Below are 20,309 nucleotides of genomic sequence, written 5' to 3'. Positions count from 1 at the left end.
TCTTTCCCTTTCTTGCATGTAAGCTGTGTTCTTAAATTGCAGTCCCGCAGTTGCTGGTAGGTGGCCCTTCCCCAGCGTCGTGACAGGTTGAGTCACAGGCTGTCTTTGTAGGTCTACCAGAGCACTTATTACAGAAAGGTACCTTTGTAGCTCTCCTGAGTAGAAGCAGCATGAAACAGATTTATTAAGTTACACTAAAACATTTTAAAAGTATTTACCACTTGTATGTTCAGTATGTGCTGTTATGTCAAACAGAATTTTGTATCTGAACATGAATGAGTAATTCTTTGGAAACACCGGCTCTGTTCTTGTCTTGTTGCCAATTCTCTATGGACCCAATAATGATAGAATGAAGAAGGATCTGCGAGCTGTCTCTTGTTTATAAGAATCTCTTTTCTCAGGTTGCAGGCCGAGTTGCTGATGAAAGAGGTGCAGTGTTGGGTCATGAAGTTGGATATTGCATTCGGTTTGATGATTGCACGGATCCACAGGCTACAAGAATTAAGGTGAAGCATGAACAGTGTGTGGTTACTCTGAAAGGGTTAGCTGTAATTCTTCAAGTACTTTTGCAAATTTAGTGAGAACCTTGTAATACCCAGCAAAGAGAATAGATAGCATTTCATTTTTCTAGGTTGGTACCCCAAAAGTGTGCTTGAAATGGTTGTGGCTATCCAAACTCTTACAGAACGAGCACGTGTTCTATTCTGCTTGTTTGGCAGCCACCATTTTAGAACTGAAGGAGATTTTCAAGGTAGCTATGGGCAGATATTGGTATGGCGCTAGTGCGACCTGATACGTCACTCAAAGTCATAGTGAAAGGCTGCAGTGAATCACAGCTGAAGTATCCTCGCCACCCTAAAAATAGATTTTGATTAAAAGTGCAGATAAAACATAAGATGAGTAGGCTGAGAGTAATTTGATGTGGATTAAATAGCAAGCTTTGCAGCTGTTCTTAAGTGCTGTGAGCACTGTTATTAATGTTGCTTGTGTTGTGTACAAACGAGACTTTGCTTCAGTTATGCTGGAATAGCAATGATGATGAATGAGACAATTTACTTGATTTTTTCCTCAGGATAGTAGCCCTTTGAAAGTGAAAGAAATGAAGACGTTCATTAAATGCAGCTGGAATACTTATTTTGTGTGTGTGTGTGATTATTAATCATTTGGGGTTGGAAATTTGAAGGTATTTACCTTGCGTACCAGTTATTACCCAGTTCAAGCCAAGTTGGAGTCACAGCTCACACTGCTCTTTATTGGCGATGTAAAGCTGGTGGGTTTCCACTGTCTAGCAGGAAGAAAGTATTAAGTTCAAATGTTGCAATATGTTGAAATGTTAAGGTTTGTTTTCTGGACAGAACAGATAAGTAGCCTCCTTTTAGAGGGTCAAGACTGGATTGACACACAGGACGTTATTGATAGAGCAGATTTAGCCACATTACAGACAAGACTGAAAAGACTTCCATTGCCGTGTTCCAGTGCTGCCAATCTGCTATTTTTTTCAATGTAAAAACAACTAATTTAAAAAAAATCAATACTGATTAAAAAGCAATCACTGCATATTATTACCACTCAGAAATGCTTATTTGGCTTCCACAGATGAAAACAGATACATTTAATAGATTAGAAAAATTAAAGGCAAGGAAAAATTTAGGCAAAAGCCTAGAAAATAATCTTGACTGCCTGTTAGTTGTTTGGGTTTTTTTACATTTTTCTTTGCATTCACTTTTAGTTTCTAACTGATGGTATGCTGGTGAGGGAGATGATGGCTGATCCTTTATTAACAAGATACAGGTAAGGAAACATGGAATGAATGATTGCTGAAGTGTGATTTGGTAAACAACTGCATTGTTTTAGACTGAGGGGTGGTTATTATGAGTTAAATGCCAAAAGACATAAAAATTACTTTCGGAGTTTCACTTCTTTATGTTGTAAAGACTGTTAAAAAATCAGTTGATCATTGCAGCACCAAACTTGGGAGGATTTGATGCTGTGGTTTTGGAATGAAAGCTAAATGGGTCTCATGGAGTCTGTATTGTTTCACTTGCTAGTTTTAAATTTATTTTTTATTTCTGATGCTAATCAAAGTTAAAAAAAATCAGTAACAAACATTCTGATATCCAGAAAGCCTATGCAGTACAGTAAAGAAAGGTCTTTTTTCTTCCATCCCTTTCCAAAAGCTAGCCTGAATAATGAACAGTACGTATGTACCATGTCATGTTCTTCCTACTTCATCACTGCAGTTTTTTAAATTTCCACTGTTTTCTAAATGGCTGTAAGCAGTAATAGTCCAGCAGCAGATTTAAAATAATAATATTCCTAGAAGACAGGAAGACACTGATTCTAGTGCCTATCAAACAATTTCTGAAGTCTTGTCTTTCTGCTTTATTCACAGTGTACTCATGCTGGATGAAGCCCATGAAAGGACTCTCTATACAGATATTGCCATTGGCTTACTAAAAAAGGTGGGATTTTTTTAATGTTCTCTGTAAATTGTTTTCATTTTCATCCTTTTCCTTAAACCTCTGGTCCTGATGGCTGATGAGTGAACCCATTTGAGAGAGGCTGATTTCTAGTTCCTCATTTATCCTACAGACTGTTTTACATACCCAACTATTTACTTTAGACATCTAACACTCAGGATCCTCTGTTTCCTCCCCTTGATGCTGAAATTTCTTCTTGGATATGTTAGCAAAAAGGTAATCTTCATTCTGCTGCTGATGATCATGTGAAGTGATCAGATAGGGGTTGTTGTTGATGTTCAACCTACTAAAGATCTGACTTCACCAGAAGTTAAGAGTAAGCTGTAATGATTACAGACTGAATGCCCTTAAAATGCATACATAAAACTCCATTAGATCTATGGAGTGATGTGGGTGCTTCAGTTCATCAGCTGTCTTGTAGTTTCAAACTATTTTCAAAGAGAAGCTACTGATAATCTGGATGCTCTAAAACTTGGTTCTAGCCTTGTATCTCAGAAAACAGTTTTTACTCTGGATGTTCTTGGTCTCTATCCTAGGTTCAAAAGAAGCGTGGAGATCTTCGACTGATTGTGGCTTCAGCCACCTTGGATGCAGAGGTATAGCTCACTGATTTGGTTGGAAATGAAGTGGCCTTAGGTGGCAGCTCCACTTCTGTTTATATACACCTTATGCTCTGTGCTGCTTGCTTCTTGTGAAGCATTGATGTTGTTTGTGTGGTGAAAAAGAGAGGAAGGGAATGCAGGAAAAAATCTGGTGTAGTTTGGTTCCTGAGTCTGCTTTTCATTTTGTATTAGCAAACCTTTTTGGAAGTAAATTTCAATATGAATCTGCTGTTTATATATTTATGCCTTTTCTCCTCTTGTTGGTATTGTTGTATAAAAAGATGTTCTCTTGGCTTAGTTTAGTTTGCAGGAGACGTTGGTTTAGCTCTGTTTTGCTGTTAGCAGTAATTTGAGATAATGATAGACCGGTAGAAATAAGTGATACGTGAATAGATTTAGTTTCAGTGAGATTTTACTAGTTCCCTGATTGACTTATGGCATGTGGAAACTTAATGTGACTTGCTAACATGTCATTGATTTAAATTTGAGTGGGAGTGAAAGAAATGCTCTCTTGGATCAGAGCAGTGGTTCACGCAGCCCAGCATTCTGTCTGTAGCAGTAGCAGAAGAGGAGATGCTGTTTAGGGAGAGCACATGAGCCTGTCCACCTGCTGTGGCTCCATTCTCTTTGAACTGCTTCAGCATCTGCAATGGTTGTAATAGAGATAGTACACATTATGTTCCTGCTGTGTCCTTCCAGTGTGTGTTTGTGGATCTGCTGTTTGTTAATTTGTCTCTGAATCTGCTTGATGAAGCTGTAAGACTCCAGGACATCATGTAAGAGCAATTTTGAGAAGTTTGCCACCTGCTAAATAATGAAGTACTTAATTTCTTTTAAACCTGCTAGTTTCATCAAGGACCTCTCAGTTCTAATAGTGTGGGATTTGTTTAAAAACCAAACCAAACCAAACCAAAAATACCAAAACCAAACAAACCACAAAAACATGAATTTACATTCACTTTATCTGTCACCTTTGTTTCTATAAAGCTCAGCTGTGTGTATTCTCAACCTTCTGCTCCTCAAGCAGACTCCCAGCCTTTTCAGTCTCTCCTCCTAAGGCAGCAGCTCCACCTCCTTCATCACATTCATTTTTCTCTGTACTTTTCCTAACTCCACAATGGTCTCCATGAGACAAATGTGTATGGAGATTTCCTTTAGTGGCAGATATCACAGGCCATAGATTTTATACATTAGATAGCATTACAATACTTTGCAAAGGCAAAATTTTAGCTGCCAGTAATCACACATTTCAAATAGCTTGCAGTTAATGTAAAAATAAGTTAATATGAGCAAAATTATTAGTATGACTATATAAATATTTGTTTTAATACAGAAAGTTTATGGTATCTCTATAATGGTCATAAATGAAATGGATTCTTTGGGTTCTTATTTTCATTCTTTTGCTGTTATATATTTAAAATACTTCATGGCAATAAATCTAATTTATGATGGTGTCTTGCAACACATAAATCAAAAACTTACATAAATTGGCCTAACTCTGCTTTTACAAAGTGAGGTTTTGATGTTCAGTAAGAGCTGTAAAATTTACTTACTCACCCAAAAATGGATGAGAATGTGCAAGCCCTACCCAAAACTTTTATGAACAATAATTTCAAAGTTCTTCTTAGCTTTGAGTTCACTCCTGTTGTAGATCCAATAAAAAGTTTCTATATCTGCTTTTTGCAACTGTATCAGCTTATGTAATTAATTTTATTAACTCTTTTCGATCTTTGCTTTTCAAAGTAATAAACATGAAAGACAGTGTGTTTGTGCTAAGTGCCTGAACTGCAGATAGAATAGAAAGCAACAGAATCAAACTCATCTAATTTATGAGGAAGACATTCGAGTAGTAGTAATTGAACTTCTTTATGTCTTTTAAGTTTCTCCCTCAATTCTTTGAGGTATCAGACTGAAAGTGTTTGTTTTTATTTTAATGTAGAAATTCAGGGATTTCTTTAATCAAAACGACACCGGTGACCCCAGCAAAGATACCAGTGTGATCCTTACTGTCGAGGGGAGAACGTTTCCTGTGGACATCTTTTACATACAGAGGTGTGTTCCTGTGTGATCTTGTCAGTGACGATGAGGAGAGTGTGCAACTGTGGTATCATTTTGGCTAGATTAGAGCTCAGAAATTCCCAAACCAATGGAAAGGAGGTGTCACGTTCAGTTTGGGAAACATTTGGATATTGCTTGTAGCAGCAGACATGTTTTTAAGCTTACTGTAAAGGAAAGCTTAGTGTAAAGGAAACAAATTAATTGCTGAAGGCTGATTCCCAAGGATGCATCATGAACTCAGTGTGGTATTGTTGATACACAGTGTCCAAAAGCTGTTTGTTCTCTCTGTCAGGTCTCTGTTTGTTCCTTATGGAAGTGAGGAGTCTGTACCTATTTTTCTGCTAATGTCTGCTATTTTGTCTCCCTGTAGTCCTGTTCCAGACTACGTAAAATCAACTGTGGAAACTGCAATGAAAATTCACCAGATGGAGAATGATGGTGATATACTGGCATTTTTAACTGGCCAGGTATAGACATAAGCAGTTTTTTTACTTTACAGTGCTGTATTGTGGGCTTTGCAAAGCTGCCTCAGTCTCCCGCTTTCCTTAGCTATGCTTACTTTCATCTCATTAAAGATGAAAATATTTATGTATTGATGGGAACAGAATTAGGCCAGCCCTGAAGACTTGTAGGAAGTGTATGGCCTGGATTTATCAAAGCTAGTGATGGATGAGAGTTTTTCTTATTCAATGCTGTATGCTTTCAGCCTTGTTAATAAGTGGAACAGTTTGTGTTTTTTTGGTGCAAGTCACACCTACAAAGATGTTAAATTGACAGTGAGTCATCATTAATAGTTAAGGCAAATGGAGTTTACATTTGTTAGGCTTAACATCTGAAGTATTTGACAGGAAAACAAATTGCTATGAGATAAAAGTTTAGTAGTCTCTTCTGCTCTATTTATGCCTGTCAGCTCACTTGGCAGCTGAGAAAAGTAAATGGGAGGTAGCTCATAATTTTTCCAGTGAGGAGTTGCCTTGAAGAGCTTCAATAACATCTTGCATACTTTCAAAAGAAATTCTTCATCCTCATTATTAATTTAACTTTGGAAGAGTGAATTTGGTATCTCATGAGGTGATGTTTGAACATTTTATTGGCTGTGTTTAAGAGTGAGATGCCACTGCTGATCTCTGAGATTAACTGTGAAGTTGAGCAATAGGTGTTAATGCTGTTACTGTGTCATTCCTGATCAAGACCCACGGCATTCAGCACTGTCAAAATAGGTTGGCCTCCCACTGTGCTCTCACAAGTTGTTATGCACAGGAAAATATGCCTGCTTCCTTATGAACTTCGTTCAGTCCTTCCCTTGGGATTTTGCTCATGCATTTGTGGTGTGACGTCTCAAATGATGATGAACATAAATATTTATATAAATATATACTTACTATGAATAGCAATTCATGTAAGAATATTACAAAATTGAGGGTGCTCGTCAAAAGATCTTGGAGTTCGAACATTAAAATTGTTATTTTGGTGCATTTTTTGTATATAGGTGACAGCTATGTGATATTAAAGTGAAATCTCTCTCATTCTGTCCCCTGTCTTGCTCTGGCTCTAGGAGGAAGTGGAGACCGTTGTTTCTATGCTCATAGAACAGGCTCGGGCCCTTTCGCGCACTGGAATGAAGAAACATCTCCGTGTTCTCCCCATGTATGCTGGGTTGCCTTCTCCTGACCAGATGAAAGTGTTTGAGAGAGTTCCTCACAGTGTCAGGAAGGTAAGGCTGTTGTGTATGTCTCAATTTCTGCCACCCAGATGGGTGTTTGCAGTACACAGTTTGTATGTATCACGTTCACATCATAAGACTATTGCAAATGCTTACGGAGGGAGACTTTCTGCATCTCCTATCACTGCCTGTCAGTTTTGAAACTGGGAACTCTGGCTCCCCTTTTCATCTGTGATCAATCCTAGGCATGTCAGTTCTAACTCTCCTGTCTGCCTCATCAACTGCTCAGTTTTTGAATCTTTGTACAATCTTTTATTTGTTTATGTCCAGTTGCAGCTTCTTACACTTTGAAGTCCTCTACTTTTACCTGGTTTTATTTCTTTTTGTGGTGTGTTTATGGCTGTTTTTCACCAGTAATGGAAAAATTGGTGATAGAGCGGGTAAGTGCTGTATTTTCACCTAAGAAAACAAGTTAGAACTTTCTTGGTTTTAGTAGGAAAAAAGCTTTGTTTTGACTTCTGCAAGCCTTGTTCAGATATTTAATGTCACAGAAGTATATAATTGGTCATCGTTAGTGCTTTCTGCTTAGCCAGAGCCTGTGTTGGGGCTCCAGTCAATTAACTTCCAGTATTTACTTTTTTTAATTTCAGGTGGAATAAGGATTAAATTTCCCTCTGCTGTCTAGGAATAATTATTTTTTTAATGCTTTAGAACATGTATACAGGTGTATCTCTGTAGGAATACTGAACATGGGATGCTTATTCAACTCTGTTCCACTCCTATCCCCTGCCTCACTCCAATGTTACAAGTAACAGTCAGGTATAACTGAGAAGCAGAAAGAAAGTATTTCTAGTTTTCTACATAAGAACACTTGATTTGCAGTCACTTAATGTTTTTCTCTGCAAACACTGCCAAGCTCCTCTTTTATGAAGAGAGAATAAATCTGAATTAAAAAGTTGTTGTGAAGCTGTAAAAACTGGGCTTATTTCAAGCTGACAGCTCTTACTGCTGCCTGTACTGTATCCTTTTGTACTCTAGAGTGGAACTGTCACGTCTGAGATCTTTCACATGTCTTCTGTTTGAGTCCCAGTGCACTGATGCTAGGGCTTGATAGTGTAATTGAGATTGGGGAGTTCACAGTATCCTCTCTGTGTCTGTAGGTGATAGTAGCCACCAACATCGCTGAGACCTCCATCACGATTCACGGCATTGCATTTGTAATCGATTGTGGTTTTGTGAAGCTTCGGGCCTATAACCCCAAAACAGCCATCGAATGCCTTGTGGTTGTACCGGTGTCCAAAGCTTCGGCCAACCAGCGAGCAGGGCGTGCGGGCCGGAACCGCTCTGGAAAATGCTACAGACTTTATACAGGTCAGTAATTTGATGTGTAGGGATGGTGAACTTGCTGGTGTGACTTTTGTTTTGTTTTACAGTGTTTTTAGTAGTAGGTTGAGGACAACAAAACTGTGTCTTTTCTTTTAGTGAGAGATGGAATAATGAAGCAAAATTTCTTCTGACTTATTTAGAAATACATTGTTCATATATGCTAAGTGTTGGAAACGGAGTAGTTTTGTGAATCAGAAACACAAATTAAACAGGGGAGGATCTATGAGATTGTCAATGGCAAACCTGTGATGTTAATGCAGCTCTTGGAGTGGCAGGTCTACTAAGGAGTTTATTTTTTAATGATCCTGGTTCTGAGCGGTTTCCTCAATTTATGATACCCACCAATGGTGCTCGCTTCTATGACTGAAGTCTCCTTTAGGCTGCGCATCTAACAAAGGATTCTGGAAATCCCTCAGAAAACTGATGGAAAACTTATTTTTGTGGCAGCTTCTTCATCAAAATAGTTGCCAACCCCAAATGCGTCTCATGAATCAGTGATCCTGGCACTGTACAAAAATTACTGTTACAAATGAATCTGTTGCTCACCTAGCAGTGTTCAGAAAGCCACAGTCTGTCTCAGTTATCAGCTGTTCAATGAGCAAAGGCTTTGCAGTTGAGCACTACCATTGCTTATGTGCCTTGGGTTCTCTTTAGTTTTATTGGAGCTTTGAGACTTTGAGAAATCAAGAATATATTTTAAAAATGTGTGTATGCTTGGCAGCAGTTGCCATGTTAAGTCAAGTCATGATTTATTCCCTAAACGTTTGTGTCCGGTGAAGAATCAAGTGTGAATGTCTGCTTACATAGCTTTTAAAGTATTTTACTGGAGAAGCCTGAGTCCTTTTTAAAGTGCACTGAGTGGACAAAAGTAGGGAAAAGGTAAACTGTCTTTGTCTTAGTGAAGGTCTGAGGTAGAACAGATAATGAAGCAGGTTCTGTCTAGAAATTAAAATAATTCAGGTAAAAAATAATATATTTCTTGTCTTGATTTGGAGTTTTAGATCAACATAGGGATGTGTGTCTGTCTTTTTATTTACTGCAGAAGATTAGGTACAGGAATTTTACCTTTTCACTTTACGTGAAGTATATTTCTAGACTTAGACTTTATAGTGATTGTGCTTTATAAAAGGCATTGCCAAATAAGTTGTTTTTTTGATCCTTAGTCGTTATTTTAATTATACTAGTATAGTATAATATTTTTATACTGAAAGCTTGCTGGTTTTGAACTTTCCCTTGTCTCTTCTTTAAAAAAAATCCTTTTTTTATAGTATTGCATACTGATTTGTATTTTCTGATTGAAAATATTAAACGGAAGATAAACAAACCACTTCCAGCTTTCTGTGAAGTACTTATCACTCTTCAAATTGAAGTGTGGGTGGGTAAACTACAGAATCAGTCATGTAGCCAAAACCATTGAATTTTCTATTTAAATTGAAGTATCTCAAAATACAGTAATTGGAGAAAGATCATCTTTGGATTAGACTTCTTTCGACACCTGTTAAGTATTCATACTTGATAACTTTAACTTGAAATAGATACATTTCTAGAAATAGAAACATAACTAGAAATAGAAACATTTCTATCACGTTGACTTCATACAGTGGGGGTTGAAACCCAGTGTCCAGTTGCTTTGTTTTCTCTTGAACAGAGGATGACTTTGAGAAGCTGCCCAAGTCCACTGTTCCCGAGATGCAGCGCAGTAACCTTGCACCCGTCATCTTGCAGCTGAAGGCTTTGGGGATTGACAACGTGCTCAGGTTCCCCTTTCTTTCGGTGAGTTCCAGGCTGTAAAGCCTCTCATCTTTCTTTAGTGTGAAGAAAGATCACTTAGATGACTTGTTGATGCCCCACAGAACCATCAGCCAGTAACCATTGCCTTGTTAATTTGGAAAGCTTAACTCATTGCCCACTGTTGGGTAGCAAAGTGTATTTTTGGCAATCGACAAGTGCAAGTAATGCGTGTGACAACTTAGAAACGGTGACTGTTTGTATTCTTGAGCTTGCTATTAAAAGTGTTGAGGGGCTAAGATGGCCTACAAAGGCCAACTCTGAGATTCTGCAAAACTGTAACTGTAGTCACTTGGCACTCAATTTATGAAGAAAGGTAAAAAAATTTGATATCCGCAGAAATTAGCTTGTGCTTGTCTGTCTTGTTAAAAAGAGCAGTGTTTTACCAATTTTTAGGTTTGCTTTCTGTGAAGTTTCTAGCTACACTTGTACTGATATGAAAAATGAATATGGTATCATTAGAAGAGAAAGTTTTGTTAAAATCACTGCTGGCATCACTGCTGGACAAAGCAAGTCTGCCTTTTCTAGCTCAGAACTTGAGAGCATCCCAGTGATGATGCTGAGCCTGTTGAGATGGTTTTGACTTGCAGCACTGGTGGTCAGCAGAAGGGTGATGAGCCTGAGTAGAAGTGTAGGCAATTAGAACTTAAGGATTCTGCAAAAGAGGAAGATGTCAGAATTTTTGTGAAAACTTGTGTGTTCTGTGATAACTTAAACAATGCACATTTTTTTCTTCACAGCCACCTCCTGCACAGTCAATGGTGCAAGCTTTAGAATTGCTGTATGCTTTAGGAGGTAAGAATATGATGCTTTGCTTTATTTATAGTTATGATACAAGAATTATGAAAAAGTCTAAAACATTTTAGATTGGGTAAACGCATATTTACAGCTATCTTCTGTGTACTTGCTTGCATCTTCATGGGAGGAACCAATTATTTGTCCTTACTAGGAAGAGGGCTCTGAGTTGATGAGCGTGTTGATTTGATTCTCTCAGGGAGATCCTCAGTTTGTGTTCTGTCAGTCCTTACAGAGTAGTATGGAGATACAGACAGAGTTAGGACACTGATTAGACTGGTACACAAGTTAGACACTAAATTTACCTGCATCCAATTAGATAAGTTGATTACATACTCAAGCTCTTAGTGTATCTTTCATTTTGTGTTACTGTGCCAGTGAGGGAAACATGCAGCACTTGCAAGTATAAACCAAAACAGTTGAAAGAAAAGGCTTGACATCTTGGTCGAGATCAGACTGATTGTAATAACATAGAATTTAGCAAGCTTAATATAATTGCTACTTTGTTTATTCCTTGGTCAGACTTTAAAAAGCATAGTGTATCTATTTTAAATTTTTCTGTTGGCATGTTACATTCATTATCTGATCTTGATGTGTGTGCAGGACTAGACTAGACATTGTAAGTGAGATCTGGTGCTTGAATCTGGGAGAGGCCAGTCACTGGAGGCTAGATTCCAAACCTGATAGAGAGTATGCTTCCCAGAGGCTTAGCAAAGCAAGAGACACATGTGAGTTTTCAGACCTTCTCATTGATATGTTGGAGGTATGGCTGACAGAAGTTATTAACAGCTAATCTAGTTATAATTTAAAAAATGAGTTCTAGTCTGTGTCTCTGCTCTGAATGTGGTATGGCTTATGGCTAAAAGGCCGCACCTTATGTAGCGTAGCGCTGTTGATGTTAGTGGTGGTGTTCTGCAGCTGAGACAAAGGTCAAACCCTTAGCAAGTCAACTGTTCTGATTCTGTTAGCTGGAAATACATGATGCAGCCACTAAAAAAATCACTGATCATTCCTAAAGGCAGCATATTTTCTTCTGGATGAACCTGAATTATGTTTCTCACACTCAATGTCTGCGTTTCAGTGCTCAGCCCACTTGCTTTTCATGCTTTTAAATGCATAGGAGCTCATTTGCATGCAGCTTGTAAAGAGGGTTTGCTCTAGTTTTAGTGTTGGACTTTCTGGTTATGGTCAAATTAACAGATACACCCAGACTTGTAGTGAAAAGAAAAAGCCAGTCTAACAGACCCAGAGTACTTTTCTACTACTTAGCTACTTAATAGAATATTTTTATTATGTTCTCTGATTTACTAATCACAGCTTGTTCTCAAATTCAGTAGAGTGAACAATGCTCGTAAGCCATATGGTTTAGTTTTAGGTAGTTGGACCTAAGTTTGGACCTTAGTTTAGGTAGTTGGAGCAGGGAGTTGGACTCAAGGATCCTTATGAGTCCCTTCCAGCTTGAGATATTTCATGATTCTAAATGTGTTCATTTTGGTTTTATTCATTATGCTGCCGTTGGATACCTACAACACTCAAAGCACGCTGTAGTAATATTTGTATTTTTGTGTTGGTGAGTGGGATGCATGCTGTCTAATTTTGTTTATAGGAAGAACTGTTATATTGCTGGGGTTTTTGACAGCTATTTAATCTCTTTGAATGCAACAAATGTAAACAAAGCAGAAACCTGACACAAGAACAAGTAATCAAAATGAAACTCTGTTTGATTTTAACTTGGTATTTGTAGTTAATTCAACGTTAACAATACTTGCTCCATAAACATGAGGAAAAGAGTCATGTAAAGGAAATTGTGTAAGTTTTGGAAGCTTCCAGAGGTTTGTGGCTGTTTGTACATCACTTACAAATGCTGTGCTGTAGGTTGTGGCAGTCTGCACTCTCCTTATTCTCATGGAGCTGTAATTCTCTGCTTGGCCATGACTTTGCTCTGTGCTGATTCAGTTCCGCCTTGCAAAGGAGGGATTCACTTCAGGCACCTGGTCTTTGGCAGCCATTTCCAGCTTGGAACAAGGACCTTCACGCTGGCTCAGAAGCATTGCAAGGTCGAATTCACAGCCAAAACCACCTTAGGGAAATGGAGAGGAAAGGCCAATAAACTCACTGATGAGCTGTTGGATGTTTTGGCAAGTTTTCTGTTTGTGGTAGCTTCACAGAAAAGCACAGCGTTGTTACTCCTTTGGCTGCCTAGCTTTTGTAACAAAGCAGAGAAGTGCTAATATTGGTTTGTAATATGGAAAGAAATGTGTGTGCATGTGTGTGATACAGAGTCACTCTTCAGTTTTTGCTGAAGCTCAAGGTTTTAGGTGGTTTATTATGAAGATTTTACATAAGTTGCAGAGGTGAAGCTGCCCAAGTGTTTGCAGGTGCAGTAAGGATTACATTTCTCTTGTGCAAGTATGATCATGTATTTCATCATTTGCATTGTAATAGCGTGCAAATGTGCAGTTTAGGGTCAGGACCCTGTTGTGCCAGTGAGGTGCCAACAGAGAAACTTCTGCAGAGCAGACGCTCTTAAGGTTGAGATAGTGCTGTTGAATAAACACAGTGCTGGTTTTAGACTGAGTATTTTTACAGTTATGCAAACTGATTATATCAGGAGTGTCCCTTCTCAGCCTTCTCCTTTGATGCTCTGTTGAAAGTCTGAGATGTCAGAGTTTATTTTTTCAGCATAATTTAGGAGGTAAATAAGCAGGTAAAAAGTGGCTTTATTTTTGGTTTTATTTCAGATCCAAGGGTTTGTTGAAGATTTGTTTGTAAGTTATCGCCTATCGGAAACAAGTGCTCTACCTAAGTTTAAAAGAGAGTGTTTTAATCCTTCAGTCCATCGCATACTGGTGGTTGTTACTTGAAACTTTTTAGTGCAATAGTACTTCAATAATCTCTCCTGAGCATGTTCTATAAAAACCTTTGCAGTATCTTCTTCTAAGCTGTCCAATTTAATATATATATATATATATTTTATATATATACATGGATACAGTGGTTGCTTCCAAGATTATTTCAAGGAAACTTGCACCTATTCCAAACTAGTATCCATGCAGGCCTTTCGTGTATATTCGGGCTTACTGCTACAAAGACATGTGTGCACAAGCTCGATATATAACTGTGCAAAATTGCATTGAGATTTCTAGAACTGAGCAGAAGCCAAAGGATTTTGGCTTGAGGCACCTGTAGAAAGTTAAGGAGATGGAAATTTCTCCTTTTTTCTACTTGAGAATGCAGTTATCTTTCTGTAGATGAAAACCAGTGTATTCTAAGCTATTGATTGTGGCAGCACTTAAACGTCTCATACTGCACAGGTCTAATGAAAGCTATCATACCTCAGTGTTTTGCAGTTTGCGTGACTTTGTGTTTACATCTATTACTTCATCATTTCACATAAGCTGCCTTTTGTACCTCTTTCTGAGGAAAATATTGTGACATTATGTGAAATGCCTGTCGGGTTTTGTTGAACCGTGTAGGGTGTGGCAAGGGAATTACTACATGGTCATAATAAGTGAGATGATAGCATATCAAATAGTAAAGGAAAGGAAACACTTGATAGTGGTATCTGTGGTCTTAGATATGCTGACATGAGTTACAGGAGATCTCATTCCTTGATTTGTGATTTGGCTTTTCTCTGTGAAACACAACTGAAGCACAACTGTGGTTTTTTGCCACCACACAGTTTGACAAATAATATGTTTACATAATGTGTGGGCCGCAGTTGTTTCCTCAGTCCGCTCTGTTGTGGTTATTTATGCAGTCTACAGTGTCCCAAAGTCCTGTTATTGGGCTCTTGTTAGTCCCTGCTTGTGTAGCTTTTCTTTTTGTGTTCTGCCTCCTTGTCATAACTTGTACAACTTGACTTGCAGTCATCTTTTCTCTTTCAATTCTCACTCCTTGCTGTCTTTCACAGTGAACTCTTTTCTTTTTATCGTTTCCTGTCTCTGTATTCTTTTTTTTAAAATGCTATTTTGTATGTCCTCTTGCAAAGGAAATGCTTTTCCATTTAAATTGTTCCCTGAAGTTTCAGCAGAGTGCTCTGGTTTAGAATATGACCCAGTGCTTTGCATGGGTAAACCTTACTGCAGGTGTTTGACTGTAGGAAGCCACACAGCTAAAACTGTAAATATGCAGGGTTAACTGGGCATCAAAAAGCAAGCTGTCATGCCTCTGTCATGTACCATCTCCAGTAAAAAGATTATAGTCAGAACATGTTAAGTTATACTGAAAGTTAATGCATGAGGCAGACTGCACTCTAGAGAATCTTCATCAGCTGTACATCTTTAGTTTAGATTATATTAAATTCTTTTTTGCCATGACATAAGCAGAAAAATGAAACCCTACCCCATCCTCCAGTAGGGTGCCTGTTTCTACAGTTGTGCCTGTTCCATAATTATGCCCTTTTTTATTCTCAGCAGGAGAATAAATCCTTCTGCTTCGTGTCTCCATGAACAAAGTTGTCGCTAAATACTTAAAAAGGAGATGCAGAAGTCTAACGGCTAACAGGCACTCTGGCCATTGCATTGACTTTGACTGCAGGTTTTCTAAATCATTGGCAGTAGCAGTGGAACTTGGTCAAAATGAAGAAAATTCTGTGTTCAAGTATGTTTGGGGAGAAAAATGCCGAAAAACCAAAAACTGTTGACCCATGGGAGAGTAAGTGGATATTAAAGAGTGCCTTTAAGCTTAGTTTAGCATACATTCTACAACTCTTAGGTGCATTTGCTATTTTTTTAGCTCATAATTCTGCTCTTTAGTACACATTAAATTCTTAAAGAAGACTTTCTGTGCTATTTTGCCTGTGTCACAGCTATATGCATTAATATGCTGCAGGTTTGGACATGCACTGCCGTTTAACAGAGCCTCTTGGGATGAGAATAGCAGAGTTTCCTTTGAATCCTATGTTTGCAAAGATGCTTCTGGAATCAGGTAGGAGAAAAAAAGTCAGATTTTCTTCATAGTCTTGAGTAGAGGACACTGCCTGTTGTAGTGTGGTATTAGACATTTGCTAATCTTGAAACAGACTGTATGCTTCATCTTGGTATGGTGTTTAGTGAAAAGAATTGGTTAAACTCATGGACCTCTAATAAGTAATAACTCTTACATGTTTAACACACTAATAAGTCTTAACACATTTGTCTTAAGTTTTCTATTAATAACATTCACTGTTATAAAAAAAATAAAATCCCGGAGTTTGGGTATTTTGTTTTTATATACTATAAAAATATATTCTGCTGCTGCTTTTTATTGTGTACGGGGGTAAGTTGAATGGAATATTTCCTTTACTGAATTTCTCCACTTACTCCTCAGGAAATTTTGGCTGCTCCCAGGAGATTTTGACAATTGCTGCCATGATGCAGATTCAAAACATCTTTGTGATCCCTCCAAATCAAAAAGCTCAGGCTGTAAGTTCAGTCGTGTCTTGTTTTCTCTTTGTTAGTTCCACATTTCTGGATTTCTGCCAAGTATTTTATTGATACCCATTACAGACTGCAAGTTTGAATGAAAATGAGGCAAGGTCTTGAACTGTAGCTATTGGTTACAGGTAAAAGAAGAAACTGAGTAGCAGTGGGATCCTTGGAGTCCTTTACTTGTGTTAAATGACTCTGTCTGAGGGCCAGAAACGTGGAAAATTATAAACAGATAATGGTCAGCATAAGAGTTTGCCAAAGAAACCCAAACCTCCCTAAACACCACTTCCTTTCAAGAGGAACAGAAGAGAAAGTATTGGGATGTAGTAAATTCTTAAAGGGAAGCCTAATTTTAATGCATCCCTCTCTTGGATATTGGGAGTTCATTTTCAGTTCATTTTCCTGATTTCACTTGTAGAAGTGCTCCTAGTTAAATCTTGCTGTTGCCTAGAGGAACCACCCTATATGGTAGGAGTTGTGATAGTCACTAGGAAATATGGGGATGGTGAGAACTGAGCGTATTGGACGTGATATTTGCAACAATCAATCTGCCTATAAAAATCTATTTCTTCTTCTCCAGGCCAGGCAACACAGAAAGTTTGCTGTGGAAGAAGGTGATCATCTCACTATGCTTAATGTTTATGAAGCCTTTGTCAAAGTAAGTCAGTTAAAGAGTATGTAGATTTGCAAGAATCCTCAGTTCTGATTCTGGAAGTTCAGAATACAGCTTCCTCAAAGCTGAGGACATAGTTTTTTGCATAGAGAAGACCAGAGATAACAGTGCACAGAAAAGGCTGTTTACATTTTGAGTTGGAAAACAAAGTGATTTATGATACGATTTTTTTGTGTGTGAGAATGGAATGACTGATACTTTTCTCTTTCACCACATATGAAGAAGTGAAGTCCATCTGTATGAAAATACCCCATGACATTTTCTTTACTGCTCTTTAGATGTTGTTTGAAACATATTTTGTATTTACTGGTGTTATGTACCCTTCTTAATTGCTATGTAAATAAGAAATTTTCATGGAAAACTGCAATAAATATGTTGTAGGAGGCAGAAGAAAAGAGAAGGCAGCTGTGTGATCCCAAAGACATGGGTTTTATTTTGCTGATAGTATTTAGTTCTATTTTTTTTCTATTCTTCTCACTATACAGCACAGCAAGAGCTCTCAGTGGTGTCAGGAACACTTTCTGAACTACAAAGGGCTTGTTAGAGCCTCTGTTGTAAGAGAGCAGCTGAAAAAGCTTCTTGTCCGCTTCAAAGTGCCAAAGAAGTCCAGTGAAGGTGAATTTTTTTTAATCTGTTGTCCATGCCATTTTGAAGGTAGTTTCTAAATTGTCAGTCTGCTTCCTGCTTTTCTTGTAACCTTTGGAGTATTTACTCTCCCTGGCCTAAAAATAATATTAATTTAAGCCAGATTTTATTTCCTAAAAATGACTGTAGAAGAGCATTTTAGCCTATTTTTACAATTAACGTTTAGTCCAGTCTTCTTTAGTTAAGTTTTCCAGCAAGAGATTACCACCATTTATATAGTTAGTGGACAGATATACCGAAAGAGTCAGAAACAGGTCACCCTGTTCCCTCTTTTGACTTTTTAAAAAGCATTTTTTCTAGTATGTTCAAAATGAGGTTCAGTCATTGGGATCTGATTTCCAGCTGTCCTGTGAGTGCATGGATGCGATGAGTAGTTCTCAGCAGTCTCTAACTGCTCTGCAAAATGAGACCTCGATGCTCAGCTGTCACATGAGGTTGCTCTAAGGACAGTGAAACTGTCTTCGTGGGCACACCAGTGGCAACAGTAGGGATTTTTTGTAGTAACTTTGATTTGCTGTGAAATTGAAATCAAAAGAGAGTGCAGGGTTTGTCTTCCTTCAGGCTGTGGCTATCAAAGCCTGATGCAGTGTGAGAAGTTCGAGATGATTAAGTGGTATTTATAGGAATTTTTGCCATTCCATTGACTCATTTTACATAAAAATTCTTTTCTTCAGGTGATCCAGATCCCGTTTTGAGATGCATAGTTTCTGGATTCTTTGCTAATGCAGCTAAATTCCACTCTACTGGAGCTTACAGGTAAATTCATTACAACTGTTCCTGTGTTTAAAAGCTTCTTTGACTGGATACATCTGAGTATAATCAACAAACGGATGCTCCTCTAGGTGCTTGCAATAAGAAACATATAGTGGTTGATTTACTAAATATTTGAAATTTTGTATCTTCAAACTGCTTCAATATCTCTTCTTTTTGGCAATTATAAATAGAGTTATTGATAGTGGGAAGCTGTCACCAATAGTAATCTGCTTCTGTTAATACAAGTGAGTACAGTGTCTCTGTTGTAGCACTGAATAAAAGCCTGAAACACCACTACTTCATTTCACGTAGATAGAACTCCTTTAGGGCATTAAATTATCATTTCTTCCTTTGGCCAAGATTTAAGCCTGGTTTCATCTGAAAGCCTGTTCATTAAATGCAAATGTTTTTAATTTGCTCTGGCTCTTTCATTGTTACCTTTTTTATAAGCATTCTTACCGGGGATGGAAGGAACCAAATGTTAAGCAATAAATAGATGCACGGTCTGAAATAATATCTTGCTTTCAAGGACAATCCGTGATGACCATGAACTTCATATCCACCCCACCTCAGTGTTGTATGCAGAGAAACCTCCACGCTGGTAAGATACAGCTACTTTCACTTGTGATATTTATAAGACATTCTCAGCATCCAGACGTTTTCGTGTATGATTTTTCTCCATCAGTGGAACAATAAATGTAGAAGGTCATGGCTCCCACAGAGAGAATTCAATTGGTATTTCCTCTGCAAATTTTGTAGGCAGAATCCACATGAATCAGAGAAATAGTGATGTTTAACTATCAAAAAAACCCTGCAAAAGTTGGAAAGCAGAGTCAGGTGACTGTTTTTTAATAGGCACCATATCTTGCACTGCAAATTGCTCTCCAAGTGCTCTCTGTACCTAGATAGAAATTGGATTAATTTGTTTCTATTATCCTATTAAGTAAATCTCCTGTCAAAGAGGTGCTGCAGTGACTGCAAATGGCTTGCTAGGAGATGGCATACATGTCGAATGCATGATGCAAAATGTTTGAGAGAAGTTAAGACTGGAAGCCTTAACTGGCAAAACGTTAAGGCTGCTTTTTGCTTCACAGCCTGTTTGCTGTTGGTGGCAGCAGTGTTGCTGGAGTTTTTAGGAATACTGATTCTGGGCTTAAATCTCTTTTTGGACCCCTGCGCTGCAGAGCAGGCACAGAGCTGTCTTCCAAGGCCACGTGGTATTGTCACCTCCAGCTTAAAGAAGCTGCTGGCTCATGGCATCCTCTAAGACAGGAGTTTCTCTTTCTGAGTAACCCTAGTTTCAGTGCTGCTGCTGCCTGGGCACTCTTTCAATATTAAGGGCTTCAATTCTTTTGCCTGTCACAGGTGTATATAAAATGTGTTCTCATTCTTGTTTGTTTTCCTCAGATTTCTCTTCAGCTGTATTAGTTAGTATGTTTTGAGCTGCATTTGGCAGAGAAGAGAATTTTGGACTCTTTCCTCTTTGCTTTTGAGAGCAAAATACCAATTAATAAGAGACCGCAGGCTTTGTGGGTTTGCATCTCTACTGTCTATAGAAGACAGATAAGACAGATGAAGACAGACTCTTGGTTTTGGTGACTAACCCTTCAGCGCGTGGGTTTGCGCTTCCTCGGTAAAAATTACTTTCCCTACCGAAGGGTGACTTCAGCAATAGGTTGCCCATGCTGGCAGCAGGGATTGAGTCTACATGACTGTTTGTTTCTACATCTCCTACCAGGAGATGTTCTGGCAGTAGTTTAAGCTGATTTCTTCCTCTTCCTTATCTTGCTTGTCTGCAGACAGATGCCAGAGATAGTCATGCTGTGATTTGTGCCCTACTTGTTATGGGTCCAAGGTTTTGACACTTTTGACATCCTTCCTCATGATATAGCAGAGTAACTAATATTCTTTCTTCCAAAGCGTCTGTTACGATTTCCCCTTGGGCCCATTGTAAGATACACGCTTTCTTTATGCCTTCCATCCGTATGTCCTGGTGGTGTGAGAAGGTGTTTTTAATTTCAGTCTAAAAGTCAACTTAATGTAGAGTATCCTGAA

General features: G+C 38.3%; 1 protein-coding gene across 1 annotated transcript in view; it reads left to right on the top strand.

Moving 5' to 3' along the window:
* Positions 1–20,309, top strand: part of DHX35 (DEAH (Asp-Glu-Ala-His) box polypeptide 35) — a 29,733-nt gene that overhangs the window by 6,401 nt on the left and 3,023 nt on the right. Inside the window, exons 5-20 of the mRNA XM_010179524.1 lie at positions 402–506; positions 1,730–1,791; positions 2,393–2,462; positions 3,017–3,076; positions 5,022–5,134; positions 5,511–5,607; positions 6,696–6,854; positions 7,964–8,174; positions 9,838–9,962; positions 10,718–10,772; positions 15,606–15,701; positions 16,083–16,177; positions 16,764–16,841; positions 17,342–17,471; positions 18,176–18,257; positions 18,784–18,855. Of these exons, the coding sequence (XP_010177826.1) occupies positions 402–506; positions 1,730–1,791; positions 2,393–2,462; positions 3,017–3,076; positions 5,022–5,134; positions 5,511–5,607; positions 6,696–6,854; positions 7,964–8,174; positions 9,838–9,962; positions 10,718–10,772; positions 15,606–15,701; positions 16,083–16,177; positions 16,764–16,841; positions 17,342–17,471; positions 18,176–18,257; positions 18,784–18,855 (1,610 nt within the window). The remainder of the gene's footprint in view (positions 1–401; positions 507–1,729; positions 1,792–2,392; positions 2,463–3,016; positions 3,077–5,021; positions 5,135–5,510; positions 5,608–6,695; positions 6,855–7,963; positions 8,175–9,837; positions 9,963–10,717; positions 10,773–15,605; positions 15,702–16,082; positions 16,178–16,763; positions 16,842–17,341; positions 17,472–18,175; positions 18,258–18,783; positions 18,856–20,309) is intronic.

This window comes from Mesitornis unicolor, unplaced genomic scaffold, assembly GCF_000695765.1.
Source record: "Mesitornis unicolor isolate BGI_N332 unplaced genomic scaffold, ASM69576v1 scaffold12652, whole genome shotgun sequence".
NCBI classification, from domain to species: Eukaryota; Metazoa; Chordata; class Aves; order Mesitornithiformes; family Mesitornithidae; genus Mesitornis; species Mesitornis unicolor.
This window is presented reverse-complemented; position numbering and strand designations above follow the sequence as displayed.